This window comes from Agelaius phoeniceus, chromosome W, assembly GCF_051311805.1.
Source record: "Agelaius phoeniceus isolate bAgePho1 chromosome W, bAgePho1.hap1, whole genome shotgun sequence".
Classification (NCBI taxonomy): domain Eukaryota; kingdom Metazoa; phylum Chordata; class Aves; order Passeriformes; family Icteridae; genus Agelaius; species Agelaius phoeniceus.
In genome coordinates, this window is record NC_135301.1 from 5,060,857 (window position 1) to 5,077,652 (window position 16,796).

Genomic DNA, 16,796 nt, shown 5'->3' on the forward strand with positions numbered 1-16,796 from the left:
ATCCTAGTGAAGGGCAGGCAGGGGCAGGGGGGCCTGCTGCCTGCCCCAGTATATCAAAAGGCTTTGCCCACCCACAGATTATTACAAGGCTGTGCTTTTATGATATCTCTGTCTCTCCCAGAAGGAGGCTCAAAGCATGTCTGTGAGAGTGTGTTGACTTTCCACAGGAATTCTAAGGAATTCTACTTCTCAAAACAGGCAAAGGATGAACAACACTAGGCATAAGAAATTGAGTTTGGTAATGTTAAAATGGTAATGTTTTACATCACAAGAGATAAAACTAATTTTTAGAATTTATTTTTCAGTTTCTAAATAAAGATTAGTGCTTATATAGCATTTAAATAGTCATTGAACTTTTGAGAAAAAGCCCAAATAGTAGGTAATCATGACTGAAGGAAAGGGAAAACTTATAAGTACTTACATACACAACAACAAGAAAGGTCAATACTGCTTTACTACTTTTGTATTTTATTGTGGAACTGTGTTTTTTCTTTTACATCAAATATGCTCAATGGAAGAGGGGACATTGCACACAAATATAATAAAAAGCATTGCATATTACTTTCGCTGAAAACTAATTTTCTACATTAGATATGACTGGATAGAAGTGATGCAGAATTATAAGACATAATATCGTACATAGCTGCAGACTGACACAAACACCATTCAGAACAAGAGAGGAGGTATGTGAGGTGCTTCTCAGCCAGCAACAAGACTATTTCTTTCCATGGTTTGGAAGATGATGACTGCATGCAAATGCGTGAAAGCACGTTTCATATTTCCTCTTTTACAATTGTGATTTCAGCCCAGTCCTGCAGATTTAGCTCTGCCATCTGGACCTCCTAGATTGTCTAGAGCAGAGCTGGGTTTTTTCTCCTTTTTTTTGTTTCAGAATTTTTATGCCATTGTTTTATCTAGTTACTTTTTCTTTTTAGATTTTTTTTGTAAATTCACATTAGATTTTTTTTTTTAATTTTAAACGAACTTACTATTTCTCTCAAAACATCATAGCAAGAACCTTTTGCAACAGATGAACAAAGAGAAGCATATGACAGAAATATCCTATATGCACAGTAAGTGTTCTTTGGAGATGATTTTCTTGTGGTAGGATGGATTGAAAATTCAAATTAAAACATTGATTCAATCTTAGTAAATGAGTACCAGAACTCTCCTAAAATGCATAACCTATTGTAGACAATTAAAAAAAACAATTCATATATGCAGTTAGCTCCACTCACCAGAGTATGCAAGATAATAAAAAAAATAAAAAATTAATTTTATGAAAGATGGCATGAAAATTAGACATCAACGAAGTCAGGCCCACCACAGGACTTTGAAAAGGCATGAAAGAGAGGCCCTGTCTACGTTCAGGAGTGGGGTGTAACCTCTAAAATAATTCTTCATTGAATTTTATGAAGCAGTATAGTAATAGCATGAAGATCATGACTGGGGATTCTGTTATGGGTAATACCATCATTTAAAAGGTGTGTCCTATTGAATCTTTATAATTAATCAATAAGAAACCATGCTTCTAGAAATCTATGCTGATCAACAGTACTCATTATTAATGTACATGCAACATTTTTCTGTTTCTAAACTAATTGTGTAGTCATTAGTACAGTTAGATTAGTTCCACAGGCAGGAAAGACATAAAGGCAAGAGCAGCTAATGGAGTTCATTGCTGTGTTACACCCAGGCATGATTAACATTTAAAAGGGAATGGATGGAATAGGCATTACAATACCTCAGAATAGTAAGACTGGGTTTTTATTATTATTGTAAAAGAAAAACATAAATAAATATTTTAAGAACAGCTGTAACTGTCTAATTATTATTTTTAAAGTAAAATAAATGCTTGACCCATCACAAACTTACTTGGAGAGATTTAAGGCTTGATTCTTATTTTATTTACAGTAGGACCTAATGACTGTAACTTCCCTGATTGTAGTGAAATTGCTCTTGATTCACAAGAATAAGTGGCATAAGTGAGATTAGACTCAGGACCATTGCTGTACTTAGATTTTCTACCAAAGGAGAGGTACAAACCATTTCAGATATTATCAGAAAAACAGTTCCCACCCACTTAAAAAGTTTGAAATCTGACCTGTATAAGAATGTAGACAAAGCAGAATTGTAAAAATTGTACAATTATGTGGATGTGACAGTTTAGAGAGAGAAACAGATAGCTTTCCCAGGCATCATCCTGGGGAAAGCTGTGAGAACACTCAGAGAAAAGATTTAAAACAATTCTTATCTTAGTCTCTGCACCTGGTGTTTGTGAACATGTGGAATACTTGTACGTGATGTTTATGGAAAGAAGGTGTTGTTCCTAATTAACCAATGGTGTGAGGGGTGTTGTTAAGAACCAATCAGGTTCTGGGTGAATGATCCTGCCTACAAAATATGTGAAGTTCCTAATAAAGCTTGCTTTATGCCTCCTGAGCATAAAGTCAATGTCGCTTTCCTTCAGCCGTTCCTAACTCAACGGCAACACAATTATTCTTCCAAACATTTTGCCTATAACTTGGAAGACTATGTATTACAAAAGCCATTTTAAGTGAATGACCCCAGCAAACATGCTTGTTTTCACAATACATTTTCATCTGCTTTTTCTGCCATAGTCATTTTGAGTGAAGTTCTTCACAACTTAAAAGGTATAGCAATAAATAAAACAGCATTGTTAGAGATACCTAAAATGAAGAAGCCATTAAAAATAAATCAAAAACCTCAACAATGGACAAACAGTAATTCACAGCTTTAAATAGGCCTCAGGAACCCACATATAAAGGGCCCTAAAGCAATACTAAAAAAATCCTCATAAAAATTAGGAGTGTAAACACATACCTATTAAACAAAAATATCCTAACAATGTAAAATTAAAACAAATTTTAAGTAAAGAAAATAAAACGAGGTCATAGTTCACTACATTGTGAAGCTTAATACCAGCCATAATGGTGAATCATACAGATCAGCACATATTTTCATTTTGGAGGCCTTTACACCTTCTATAAATTCAGATTTGCAAACATTCTACAGTGTAACAAGACTTTTTAATTGGGATAACTTCTGAGACTAAAAAGTTCAAACTGTCTTAAATTACATAACTGTTCTACATGCTGTTCTGCTGCAAGCAGTCTAAAGAAGGAAGGGAAGGGAGAAAGGAAGAGACAGAAGGAGGAAAGGGACTTAGCTTATCATTTATCCTATCTTTTTTCAAGATCTTGGGGGCATTGAACATATAGATTACACTCTTGTAAATATTAGCCAATCAGCATTTCAAATCCCATTTTCTGTCATCATCAATAGGTTAATTTTTCTACCAGGGACCTCTTTCCTCCCTGCTTCCAAAAAGGCAGTTGACTATTTTCAACAAATCTTACCTCAATATCCATTCTCACTAGAACTTTAAACAACATTAATTTATCTTGCAAGACTACTAAAAAAATTGCCTTGACCTGAAAAAAATTTCTTTGAATTTTCCTTTAAATGAAAACTTTTTTTAAAAACCTATTAAAAGTTCATGCAGCACTTCAAAAAAGTTTTCTGTATGTTTGTACCCATATATGCTTTTAAATTAAACAAATAAGGTCAGACAGAGGAAGATTGAATACTGTACAGACTCACAGATAATCTTCTTCATAATCCTGAATATTTTACCAAGTTTTGCAACTCCAATAGTGAAGACCACTTCAATCTTGCTTCCACAGTACAAAAGAAGCTTTCAAAACAAAATGCTCATCTTGCCTTGTTGAGCTGTCCTGGTGCATCAATGAATTGTTCACCAAACTAACATATGTACTTCATAGCACCAAGCTGTTTGATCAGTCAGATAGGTTTCTAGTATACACTTCATGCACACTCACACTTCTTTACTGGTTCAACTATGATCCTACACAGATGTTTTACAAATTTGCTGTGTCAACATTAAAAAAAAAGTGCATCAAGTTTCTTTGTACATTCAAGTCACTTTCTAAGGCAAATTGTCTACTGTATGTACTCCCAACTGCTTTGGTATTTTTAGTTAATTGACAGTGGACATGGGTGTTTAGGCATGTGTACTAGTCAGTTCTGACTGGAGTGAGTGGATTTTTGCTGGGAGCATGCCTTAGATCAACAATTTTGCATGTTGAAGTAAAGGTTTTAGAATTCACAATGAGGTTCAGACTACATGCATATTTGGCCTATGATTGTTATGGGATGTCAGTATGCAGGGTTCAAATTAAAGTGGAAAGCTGCTAATGAGCATTTAGGTTATACGACACTTCCTAGCCACATTCTTCTTATTTTGCAGCTAACTTAATTCTGTAAAGTAAGGACCTCCTTTGCAATAGCTCAGATTTATACACATTTCAAACCTCCTTTTCATGTGAGTGCATAAACTACAGTAAGCGATACAGCTGTTGCCATGAGATTACTGGAGATCTAATTATTTATTACTTTCTCCTCCTACACTTTTCTCTCTTTTTCTCTCTTTATAATTCTTTAGAGGTCAAATGCCTCTACCTGGCATAAGTCACTTGGAGTTGCTAGTACATGGTTTTCAAACATTCAGTGAAGATGAAACTGGATCTGTATTTTCACAGTAATTTTGACCCTATTATGGGAATGCTGTTATTTCCCTTAGCAATGAGCAAAGACTAAAAAATCTTTGTGACTTGCATCACTGTGATAGGATATAGCATTTTGCAGGTATACAGTTCAGCAGCTGAAATAGATGGGTTAAATTTTTAGAAAAGGTGTTTTCAAACTGAAGGATTTCTGGACAAAAATTAATCTTGCAGTGCATGGTTTGGTTCTTACAGTTCAATCTTGCATGCGGGAAAAGATTCATCTTGCATAACAACAGTGCTGCTGCTTGCCAAAACCATAATGTTGAGATCCTGCTGTTTCTCATGGGTGTCTTGGTACCATTCTCTCATCACTTCCGAGTCATGGGTTGGGATTAAGGTCACCTGCAACACAAAAGAGAATTCCTGAGGAATGGACAACAGAAGCAACTGATAAGAAAAATGTCTTTTTAAGAAGTCCTAGCCAACAATTATGATTCCCTTTTGGAAAGAGTGGATCGGATAAAAGAAAATAAATAAATATGTAGATAACATAAAATGACTGAGAAGAAGCAGTTTATCAAAACAAAACCTTGGTTCTCTAAGGTACTGAAGTGCAACTTTCCAGAGAAGCAGCAGTCTATGGTCTGCACTGATAGCTCTTCAGATTATGGCCAAATATTTTGTTTACTTATTTATCATGTTGGAAAGGCACATGAAGTTTCCATGTGTACACGTTGATGGTATAAACCATGAAACATTCACTTTTCTTTCCTACTTAAAACCTGCAAGGTTTCTAAACTTGGATCATATATGGTATAGCAACAAGATCAAAAAGACAAATGGCCCTTTAAACCAGTTCCCAACTGTTTTATTCTCCAGAGACGCGTCAGAAGGGTCAGAAATGGAGAAGCATTTGAGCATGGTGCAGCTCTGTTCCTCACTTGGGTGTCCTCTCACATCACTTGTAAAAGAAGGCATCCAAGCTGGGAACTCCTGTCTCCAGCAGCTGCTGCTCACTCCAGAGGGACTCTGGCTTCCTGTAGTTGCTTTCCAGAGAAAATTACATTTCCAGGTAGAAATACTAGTGAAGAGCCTACCTGCATATTACTGTCCCACTGAGCCTTGCCCTCCAGCAGGGAGTCCAGAACAGCCCTGCTTGGCTCCTCAGCTGCAGAATCATTCCCGCTCACCACATAGTAGGATGACCGCACCCTCTTGAAAAACTCAACATCAACATTCTTTCTATTGCTATGGTTGGGAATGTACACCAGATCCAAATACATTGGAGGTCCTGGAGGCACTGCTGTAGATTTTGATGACTTACTATTCCCAGCTCCTTTGGAAATCAAACAAAAAAAGAACATATCACAGGCTTGTTAAAACATGCATTTGTTAATTACCACTATAACTGCTGAGATTATATTCTTACAATTGCTTGTCTTAGTTAAACATTACATAGCTAAAATTGTACTTCTATGTCCCCTGAAACACTTATGCCATTACCCTCCTACATCTAACATGTTCCAACTTTGTTGCATGCCAATTGCAATTGGACTGGGAGGAAAAAAAATGGAATAAAAAAACCTAACTATATAATACAATAAAACCTCACTACCATATAATCAACATTTGACCAAACCTTTCCCAGTAATATACTATTATCCAACAATTACTATGCAGGGCTGTGATTACTGAATTACCATTCAATAAATGGTAGTTTTATTTTCCGATTTAAGAAGTACAACTTTTTGAAAGTTTCAGGTATGCATGATTATAAAAGCTAGGGTCACACAGGGAGCAATGCAGAAGGGGTCCTGAGATTTGGGGTATCAGCACATACCAAGACATAGTAGCTGTTGATATGTTCAAACTGTCTTACAGGTGCATCAGGGAGATACTACATGTGAGAAGAAAGAGGGGCAAAGTAGAACGTGGAAGAAAAGAGAAACTTCTTAAAGCAATTACTGCAGGAAACTGAGAACAAATGTTTGTTTGCCTGGTGGTTCCTTATTTGCATATACAAACTAGCCACTTATCACAAAAAGTAGAGGGAAGCATGTTTTTCTGCTATACATAGCATAGTATCTGTTCTAAGAAGTCAAAAACAGCTGCTTTTGCTGCACACCGGATCATGGTGTGAACTGACAATCAGGATTCAACCAGTAATTTCATCTAGATGATCACCATTTATGTTTTATTGATCTCTTCATGATGTTACAGAGGATAAAGTTTGGTGTGCTGGTTTTGCAATAATTGATTTGTGGTGAAGAGGGAAAAAAGTCAGCCACAGAAGTGATTTTTTTGTGAGGAGCTGCTATCAGCTTCCTCTGTGCCTGGCGAAACCAATCGCTGGCTAGCTCTGATAATTAGCACAGGGCTAAGCCAATTAGAAAAAAGCTGATAATGCCTGCATGATAACATATTTAGGAATGAAAACCCGCTGGAAGCTGTCTTGCTCCCTGCTCTCAAAAGAGGGGTGGGGGGGCAGGCTGGGGCCCCTTCCCAAAGGGGGACGCTGGACATCATCCCAGTGTGGTTGTTGGGCCATGTTGCTGGGGGCCATCCCGGTGCTGCGAGCAACCATGCAGCTGGGGCGGTGCCACACGGCTGTGGTTGTCTCAGCATGGCTTGCAATGGACTTTATTTACTTAGCTGTTTTTAACCAGCCATGCTGTGGACAGAAAGACAAAACCGGCGGCAGCAGTTTTTCTTTTTTGGGCGTCCCTCATGAAGAAAAGGTGCGGAGTGGAGCCAGCAGCCGGCACAGCTTGCACAGTGCCAGCAGAGACCACATGACCAATAGAGAGAGAAGCAAGGCTAGCAATTCCCCAATTGCAGAGCCTGGACAAGATTAGCCTTTCAGCACTGCAGAACTCTATAAAAATGGTTTCAATTGATAGAACTTGAGAACAAATGAACCTATGAACACTCATTCTCTCCCGAGTCCAAGAAAAGGAAAAAGTGAAGACACGTGAGGAGAACAATATGGCGACACTAAGGTCAGTACAAAAGAGGGGGGGAGGAGGACGTGCTCTGAGCATTGGAGCTGAGATTCTTCTGTAAGCTGTGGTGAGGATTACAATACAACAAACTGTTTCTCTGTAATTCATGAAGTGCATGGGGACGATGCATCATTCACCTGCAGCCCACGAGAAAAAGGCACTGGTGCTGGAGCATGTGGATACTGAAAAGCTGTGATCGGGTGAAAGGCTTGAACAGAGAGAAAGAAAACCCTTGCTTTAAGAAATAGAAGAAGACCCTTGTTTTTATACTAGAACAACTCATCCTTTAAAACTGCACCTCATAAGCTAAACAGCCCACAAAAAGCAGTTGTGGGAAGACTGCAAGCTGTGGGAGGGACTTCACATTGCAAGCAGGTTCTGGGCGGACTCTTAGCCGTGAAAATTAAAACCACGTTGGAAAAGTTCACAGATAATTGTTTCCTGTAGGAAAGACCCCATGGCATAACAAAAGAGACTCCTCTCCCTAAGTAAACCAATGAAAAATTTTTAGAAGTGACAAACTAACTGAAAACTCCATGTTTTGTCTCCCTGCACTGTGGGTGAGAAAGAAAGAAGGGCTGGGGGGAGGAAAAAGGTGTTCTAAGAGTTTATTTTTAATTTTCATTATTCTCTTTTAATTCTGTTAATAAAATTTTCTTTATACCTTTTAAAGTTTTAAGCCTGTTTTGCCCTTAAAGTGTTTTTCTCCAAATCCTTATCTCACCCCATGAATTTTCTTTTCCCCTCCTCTGCTTAACTATAGCAGAAGAAAATAAATAAATAATTTTTTAGGTGCACTGATATTTAGCCAGCATCAACCCATCACATTTGGTAAACTAAATTATCTGAACAATGTACTCTATTTAGGATTACATATTGAAAATACACGAAAGTCCAATACAATTGTCTAGAAGGACATTCATCACAGGGTAGTATGTCAAATAAGCAGGATAACATGATAAGATTTTCTGAATTAGAGAGTTTTTAACTACTGGGTATATTAAAAAAAACTTTTATCTTTTATCATAACAATTCTGTGATACATATTTCTGAATTGTATATGCTAAGATTGCATAATTTATTAGACATTACACTTAAATGTCATTATCAAATAGACCCTTGTATTCAGTGCTAGAATATACTTTAGAAGCATGCCTCAAGGAAGAAGAATCTAATATAAAACTGGAGTGCTGGAGAAATGTACAGCATGAGGAACTGCACTGCTGCTTTGAAAAACATCTACTAGGAGCGACATGCAAATAATTGTGTAAGAAAGGAATAGTGGACCACTTAAAATGATGAAGCTACAGAGACCTGAATGCTGGTTTGCTTGTACTGAATCGTATACTTGCTTCTTGTAAAAAGTTTTCAATTAAACATCAGTCCTGAAATCAGCAAAATCCAAGTATCCCCAAAACACTCTAACAAGATGTGCCAGAAACAAAAAGCTAGCATGTCTCCTTTGGTAATCTAATTCATATTTTATTACTACTTGGAATACACAACAGTAATTCAAAATTGCATTAGTTTTCTGGATATTTAGTCATCACTGATGGCATAAAACTTTAAGTGTGTATTGGTTCTGGCTGAGCTGTAATTCATTTTTCCATAGCAGCCCGCACAGTGTTGTGCTTTGCATTTGCAGCTAGAAAGATGTTGACAACATACCAGTGTTTTGGCTGCTGCTGAGCAGCACTGGCACAAGGTCAGCGCTAACATTCCCTCCCCCCCATCAAGGAGCTGGAAGTGAGCAAGATCCTGGGAGGGGACACAACTAGGATAGCTGACTCAAACTGACCAAAGGGATATTCCATATCATCTGACAACAGCTCAGATAAAAAAGCTAAGGGAGAGAGGAGGAACAGGGGGCCATTGGTTATTCTACAATGTTTGCCTTCCAGAGCAACTGCTGTATGAGCTGAAGCCCTGCTTCCTGGAAAGTGACTGAACATCATTTGCTGATGGGAAGTAGAAAATAAACTCTTTTTTTCTCTTTGCTTGTGCGTGCGCAAACTTTCGCTTTCACTTTAGTAAACTGCCTTATCTAAACATACGAGTTGTTTTCCATCTGTTTTTCTCTCCCCTGTCCAGCTGGGAAGGGGAGTGGCAGAGCAGCTTGGTGGGCACCTGGTGTCCAGCCAAGGTCAACTGATCACAACTGGATTATGTGATGTACATGCTCAGCTCATTAAAAGTGCTCTTACTGCTATTATAATTTTTTTAATTACTATTTTTAAAATCATTCAAGCAAAGTAATAAAAGCATCCAATGTCTGATTGTACCTATGCCTCTCACAATATTGAATTGCATTACTTTATGTTAAGAATATTATGCCTATCTGATTTTTACTATAAATAAAGTAATTTAGTTCACTACTGATTTAATTTCACCTACAGAAGTGGTACTTTTATTTCTAATAGTTGGTTAACAATTTAGACAGTATTAAGTTTTTTATATTTGATGTACCCTCTCTAATTCTTTGCATCTTAGCAAACTGACACATCAGATTTATCAGACTGCAAAATTTAATTTAGTGAATTTCATTCATTTAAATGTAGCTATAATATGCCAAATTTATATTTAAAACATGAACTTTCCTTGGGGGTTTGCTTCCAACCACATTGTCAGCTGATGTAAAGGCAACCTAACTTCACTGCAACAACAAAGAAAATCTTAACATTAGGGAACTCCTGTCTTTACCTGTGGTTGCAGTCTTTGCTGACTTGTATGTTGTTGTATTTGCTGCATTCTTGGTGTCCTTATCTTTCTCTTCCACTCGAGACTTTACTTCTGGATTAGAGATATTTTTGGTTGCTTTCTCCACAGACTCCTTTTTTTGAGAAACTATTTTTGAATTTTTGTCCAAAGATTCCTTTACAGCTGGTTGTGGTGAAGCCGCTTGTTTTGATTTACCATCACTTCTTTTAAAAGCAGAAGACAACTTGGTCTTAGTACCCTGCTTTTTTGTCTTTGTCTTTTCTTTGAGGTCTTTATTCAAAGGTTTACCCAAATTCTGATCAGTGGGCAAAATCTCTGGATCAACCATGGAGATGTCAGGGTGCCTAGGGGAAGGACTGTGATCCTGCATTGGGGCAGGTGGTGGGTCAATTTGTTTGTATGTAATTGTCTTGTCTGTCAGAATGGTTTCTGACTCATCTTCAGAATCGATGTTAGCATCTGCAGTGATGGAAGGGCATTCCTCAGTCTCAGGGGGAACATCTGAATCAGTCTGAGATGGGGCAGACTCACTCATGGATGTGGGAGGGGTTTCATCACACTGCCACTCTTGCTGCTTTCTCCCAGAAGGTGGCTGAGCTCTCATAGATTGAGTTAATGGTTTCTTTTTATATTGAGACTGTTCCTCACTTGCAAACCACTCAAGGGGATTTGGGTTGATAAATGACGGTGAAAGTTCAGTTTTAGGATGTTTATATTCACAGGAGGACACAAGGCATAAGTCAACATCTTGACAGGATTCTGCTAAAGATTTTTCTGGAGTAAAATGTGCACTTGCTTCATAGGAATAGCTAGTAGCTTTGGATGACCTGGTGGTTTTCCCAGTTGTCTCAAATGAGAAATCTGTGGCTTCAGGTGAGTTGGTGGCTTTCCCTGTTGTCTCATAGGAGTAATCCATAGCATCAGGTGATCTGGTAGCTTTCCCAATTATCTCATAGGAATAATCTGTGACTCCTGGTGACCACATGGTTTTCTCTGTCACCTCATAGGAATAATCTGTGAACTGAGGTGATCTAGATGTTGAAACTGCCTCATAGGAGTAGCTAATATCCTCTGGTAACCCAACAGTTTTCTCTGAGACCTTGTAAGAATAACTAGGTTCTTCTGGTGACCTGCTGCTTTTCTCTAAATCTTCTTTTTCTGGGCTGATTAAAGGTTCTGGACTGTGTTTTGTTAGGGGTTCTTGGTAACTAAATGCTTTGACAGAGGACACTTGCAAAGATAATGAAGATGTGTGAGTAGCTGACACAGCTTCTGTGATTGCAGGAGGTGAATCTGGAAAACTAGGAGAGTACAGAGAAGATTCCCTTGGAGTTAATGGAGACAGGTCAGACTTTGGTGAAAGCTTTTCTCCTAGGCTCTGCATCTTTTGTGAAGTGAAAGAAGAATGTAGTGACATATGTCTGGGTGGAACAACACCTGAAAAGGTTTCTTCTGGCAGTGGTGAAGTTAACTGGGAATGTGTATGAGCTGATGAAGTTGAGGATGAAGCTTCAATTTGAGAAACTGAAATAATTTCTGAAATATCCTTCTCCTGAGAGTAAGATGACTGCTCCACAGGGGAAGTCTTCCATGCAAAAGTAGGCTCCTGTATATCTGAAGGGCTATAATCTACTTCTGTCAGTCCATTTTCACATATATGGTATATACTAGTGCCTACAGTAGGATAGTCTGGAGATTGCCTACTAAAGTCCATTGTTAAAGACTGCTCAGAGGATTCATGACCAAATTCTACTGACATAGTTGACTGCTCAGGAGATCTGTGATTGTGCACTGGGCTTCTTGATTTTGTAGTTTTAGGTGAGAAATCTGGTGGAGAAATTGACATGGGTCTTGGGCATTCTTCTTTAGATGGAGACATGTCTGTTTCCTGAAACATTGTTGGTGTTTGTACAACTGACACTGAAAGGGAATCATCAACTTCAGTAGAGTGGGGGGATCCAACCTCAGCATGCAAAGAAGGAGATACATCATCAGTATTTGGTTCTGGAAATGAACTAGTAGCAACAGATGCTGTAGAGACAGAAGCTACTCCTCCTATATGAGAATAGGTATCTTCTGCTACAACTTCATCAACTGGAGTTGCAGATGTGTCAGAAACAGTGCCTTCTGAAATTGACATTTTGGTGTCTTCCTTTAAGGAACCAAACTGACCGATATCTATTTGAGTTGGTGAGAGATCACCTGCTAACTTCCGCTGATCCAAGACCAGTGAATACTGAGAGCTGCTGGGTATTGTATCATCCATTTTCATTTCTAGGCTGAAACCTTCCTTAATTACCATAAACTCCATATTTTTTTCACCTTGTTTTTCTTGGAAAAGGCTCACAGAGCTGGCTTCAGAAGCTGGGTTCATCTGAACAGGTGATTTTTTTTTTTCAGGTTTCCCCTCAGAAGGATTTCCATAATCTTTGGTGGGAGACTTTACATAAACACTCAAAAATGCATCATAAGTGGCCTCTGAACCTATCAGTGGTGGACTCCATAGAGGCGAGAGAACCTTTTCAATAGGAGATTCTGAATCTGGCACAGGCTTATCCATAGGGCTAATTCTGGGTTTGGCAGACTCATCTTTGTCTTCACTGAGTTCAAAGATAACAGGAACTTCTGTTGACTTTTCACTGGTTTCAGAGGGAAGCTGACTGGATTTTTCATCAGTGGGAGATTGATAATAAGGCGTGTGGCCAGCACTACCAGCAGCAGACTGTGAGGGAGATGCTACTTCTAATGTTTTATCTTCAGGGCTTGCACAGTGCTCTTTGGCAACTTCTTGATGTACATCAGACAATGTAGCCATGGGGACAGGCTCAGCCAAGACTTTGATCTCATTGGGAGCAAGTGAAAAGTTCACACTGTGTTGACTCAGTAGTGTTTTGGCAACAGGTGATAAAGGGGACAAACTCATAGCTGGGCTCTTGGCTGGACTGTGTTTTCCGCCATCTTCTGGATAGGGTTCTTTGATTTCTAATTTGTCAGTGCCTTGTATTTCACTTCCTTTTTGACAATATACATCTTGGAATGCAGATTTACAGAATTTGTCTTCCTCTAATGAAGGTGGTGAGATGGTAGAAGCTGAGGCATTATAATCTTTACCTTCTGTGGCCTCTGTTTTGGATCCCTCTGATAATCCATTAAAAGCATCTGGAAGTGGAGAAAGTTTAGGTCTAGCAAATTCTTGAGAGTACAATGCAGTCTCATACTTGGTAATGTACATATACTCTTGAGAAGGTGACTCACTTTCCTCGTTGATAGTTTCATCACTCATGACATCCCGGGGCATAGACATTTCATCCATTTGAGTTGGTTCACTGGCTATTTTGATGGTAGACTGTGTATAACCTGAAGTAGCTGTGAATTCCTCAGGTGGATTTTCTCTATCTTCTTCATCAGAAACAGTGGCTTCATTTTCTGAGCCACCAGGTAATGTTTCTTCATGGACAGAAGAAGCCAGTTCAACTGCTGGAGACTGAGGCTCTGAGTGTTTTGTTGGTATAAGTAAGCCATATTTATCTTCAACTTCACCAGCTTCTGCAGCTTTGTCTACTATAGCCATCACACAATCTTCTTCAGCTTTTATTTTTCCAGTCTCCTCTTCATCTTTAATGTCTTTTGCTTTGTCTTCCTTGTCTTCTTCAGTCTCTTCAGTTTCTGCCTTTTCCACTGCTTCTTCCCCATCTTCCTCAGCCTGTTCATCTGATGCCTCATCATCTGCCTTTTCAATATATTTTTCGGCTTTAATATCAGCCATTATTTCTTCTGAACTCTCTTGCATTTTTCTTGCTTTCTTCATATATGGTTTTGTAGTGACCAGTTGTGTCTTTACCTCCTCATCTTCACCTCGCTCTTCAGCTTCCTCTGTCTCTGCCTTTTCCTCATAATTTCCTCCTTCATATGATTCTTCCAAGACAGTTCCCTCATCTTCAAACTTTGCATGGTCATCAACCCTGTGCTTTTCTACTGGTTCCAATTCCTCAGGTGTTTGTTCACACTCACCCTCTGCCTCTGTGGTAATTATGCCTTCATCAGAGGACTCAGCAGGTCCTTCATGATCTAATTTTTCTTTTTGGACTTCAAAGGTCTCTTTTTGTTCTATGCCAGTGAGTCTTAGTTCATCCTCTATGAGTGCGACTTGAAGTTTCGTTTCTTTTATTGTTTCATCTTCTTCAGCTTTTAATTCCTCAAAATCTTTTGTTAAATCCTCTGCTGAAGACATAAGGGATCTCTCAACTTGAGGTTCTTTTCCACTAGCTGCAATTTCTGCAGCTGCTACAGTTGTGGTAGTGGCTCCAACTGTTGCAAGGGCAGTTTGAACTCCACTGACTTTAATCTCTTTCTTGACAGTCTTAATTTTTACTTTTTCCTTTGGCTTTTCAGCAGATATAGCTTCTTTTTTAGTAGGTTCCTCCTTCTTTTGTGGTTTAGTCTTTGCTGCTGGCTTTTTTACTTCAGTTGAAGCAGCAGATGTCTTTGTTTCTTTAGGAACCTTCTTGAGGTCTTTTTTTTTTATTCCTTTTTCTTCCTTCTTAATTTCCTTCTCTTCTTTTTTACCTTCTTTTTTAACTTCCTTAGGTGGAGGTTCTTTCTTGACTTCCTTCTTAGTTTCCTTCTCTTCCTTTTTCACCTCTTTTTTAACTTCTTGCTTGATCTCTTCTTTTTTGTGTTTTTCTTCTTTTTTGATGGGTGTTTTCTCCTCCTTTTTAGAAACCTCTTCCTTTGGTTTTTCTTTTTCTTTTTTCTTTTCTTCAGGTTTTGCTTTGACTTCCTTTTTCACTGGCTTGTCCTTTGCCACTTTTGCTTTTACATCTGTAGCTTGTTTTTCAGGAGTTTCAGATTTTTGCTCTTCTTTACTTTTAACATCTTTTTCTGCCACTATGGGTTTGGTCTCCCCTTTTGCTGGTTTCTCTTTTTCAACTGAAACTTTTTCTTTGCTTTCCAATTTCTGAAGCTTTTCCGGTGCTGGACTAGGTTTTGCAGGCTCCAGTGTTTCTTCTTTAGATTCCTTTCTGACAGGCTTGCTTGGTGTCTTTGCAGCAGGCTTCAGACTCTCCTTGCTGTCTGTTCGCTGTTTCAACTTTGCTTGTTTCACAGCTGGACTAGCAATGTTTCCAGTTAGGTCTTTTTGTGTAACCACTGGTTGTTTAAGAAAGTCTAAGTGTTTGAGCTTTTCTAGTCCTTCTAGAATATTATATTGTGTGCTGTTTCCAGGAAACAGAACTCGGATTATTTTTTCTACAGGATTAGCTGGATGCCACACAATGAGGGATGAGACAGAGGTGAAACAGGATAATGGAATGTCTAGTTCTTGGCCATTTGGTAGCAGGAATTCAGCTTTATCTTTGCTAGTACCACTCCACTGCTGCATAAAATATTGCATCTCTTTGCTGTTTTTGATAGGATTAAGCACATACATCTCAAGTTTGCCAACTCCCATTTTCTGAAATAAAATGATAGGGTCAGTGGTATTTCCTATGTTTCTGAAAAGAGGTTCTGGTTTCATAGACAATTTATTCAAATACTGGAGAGTAAACCAAGCTTCTTCAACACTCCTATTTACTCTAAAGTTAGGATCCAGGTTCTTAAGGTTCTCAGGTATATTAAGGAATACAACACCTAAATCAGGTGAGATCAGATTTTTCATCCAATCACTGTTGGTAGTAGACCCTTGGGACTGTTCCTCTTCTAATTCAGCTATCTTTCGCTGAAGCATGCTATTGATTCCTGGCAGGTTATCATCTCCAATGTGAGTGAGTAGAATGGAATCTACCCTGTCCAAGTGCCGGATAAGTTTCCAAAAGCAAGATTTTCTTTCAGATCCTCCATTGATAAGCATGTTGAATCCGTTCACTGCAAACAAGGCAGAGTCACCTCTTCCACCTGGGAAAATATAACAGCAGGGATTGGAGAGTTTCAAGAAGCCTCCTGAAGTTGGAGGTTCCAAAATGTCAAAGGGTGATGGCACTTCTACTGATTCTGACAGATACTCAGTGAATTCAGAGAGTCCTTCCATTTTGGGCAATATGGAAGCTGAATTGAGCTTAATGTTAATAAAGTCTTGAAGGTTGTGTCTGTCAAGGTTAGAATTTTTCCATTCTCCTTCCTCAGGGCAGAAAAGAGTTAAGTTGGCTTTGTTGGCAGGGTGTGTGGTGCTCAATAATTCACCAATCTAAGGTTGTAAAACAAAACCACAAGATGCATGTAAATTCCTTTTTTAATTACAATTAATATCAGAACATAATAGTTCCTGAACAGATAAAACCTTTTTCATTTCCTTCTGCACTGTTGAGTACCCATCCTAGAAGTTAAAGGAACCAGCTATCACAATTAGTTTTCTACTGTATTTTTTAAAATACAAAGGATCAACTTATGAGGAAATGTCCCTTCCTCGCTATCTAAAGGGGGAAAGTACCTCACTGTTCTCCCCTGCCTCCTCTACCCTTTATAGGAGAACAGTACAAGTTTTAATTTAGGGGGATGAGGACTATGAAGCTAATGTTGCCAGAGCTGCCAC

At 38.6% G+C, this 16,796-nt stretch overlaps 1 protein-coding gene across 1 annotated transcript; it reads right to left on the bottom strand.

Moving 5' to 3' along the window:
- Nucleotides 1–448: 448 nt before the first annotated feature.
- Nucleotides 449–16,410, bottom strand: LOC129133653 (microtubule-associated protein 1B-like). The gene is made up of 3 exons (XM_054653279.2): nt 10,253–16,410; nt 5,648–5,886; nt 449–4,952 (listed from the first exon to the last, which is right to left on the bottom strand). The coding sequence occupies exons 1-3, from the start codon at nt 16,293–16,295 to the stop codon at nt 4,797–4,799; spliced, it is 6,438 nt and encodes a 2,145-aa protein (XP_054509254.1). The 5' UTR covers nt 16,296–16,410; the 3' UTR covers nt 449–4,796.
- Nucleotides 16,411–16,796: the final 386 nt, after the last annotated feature.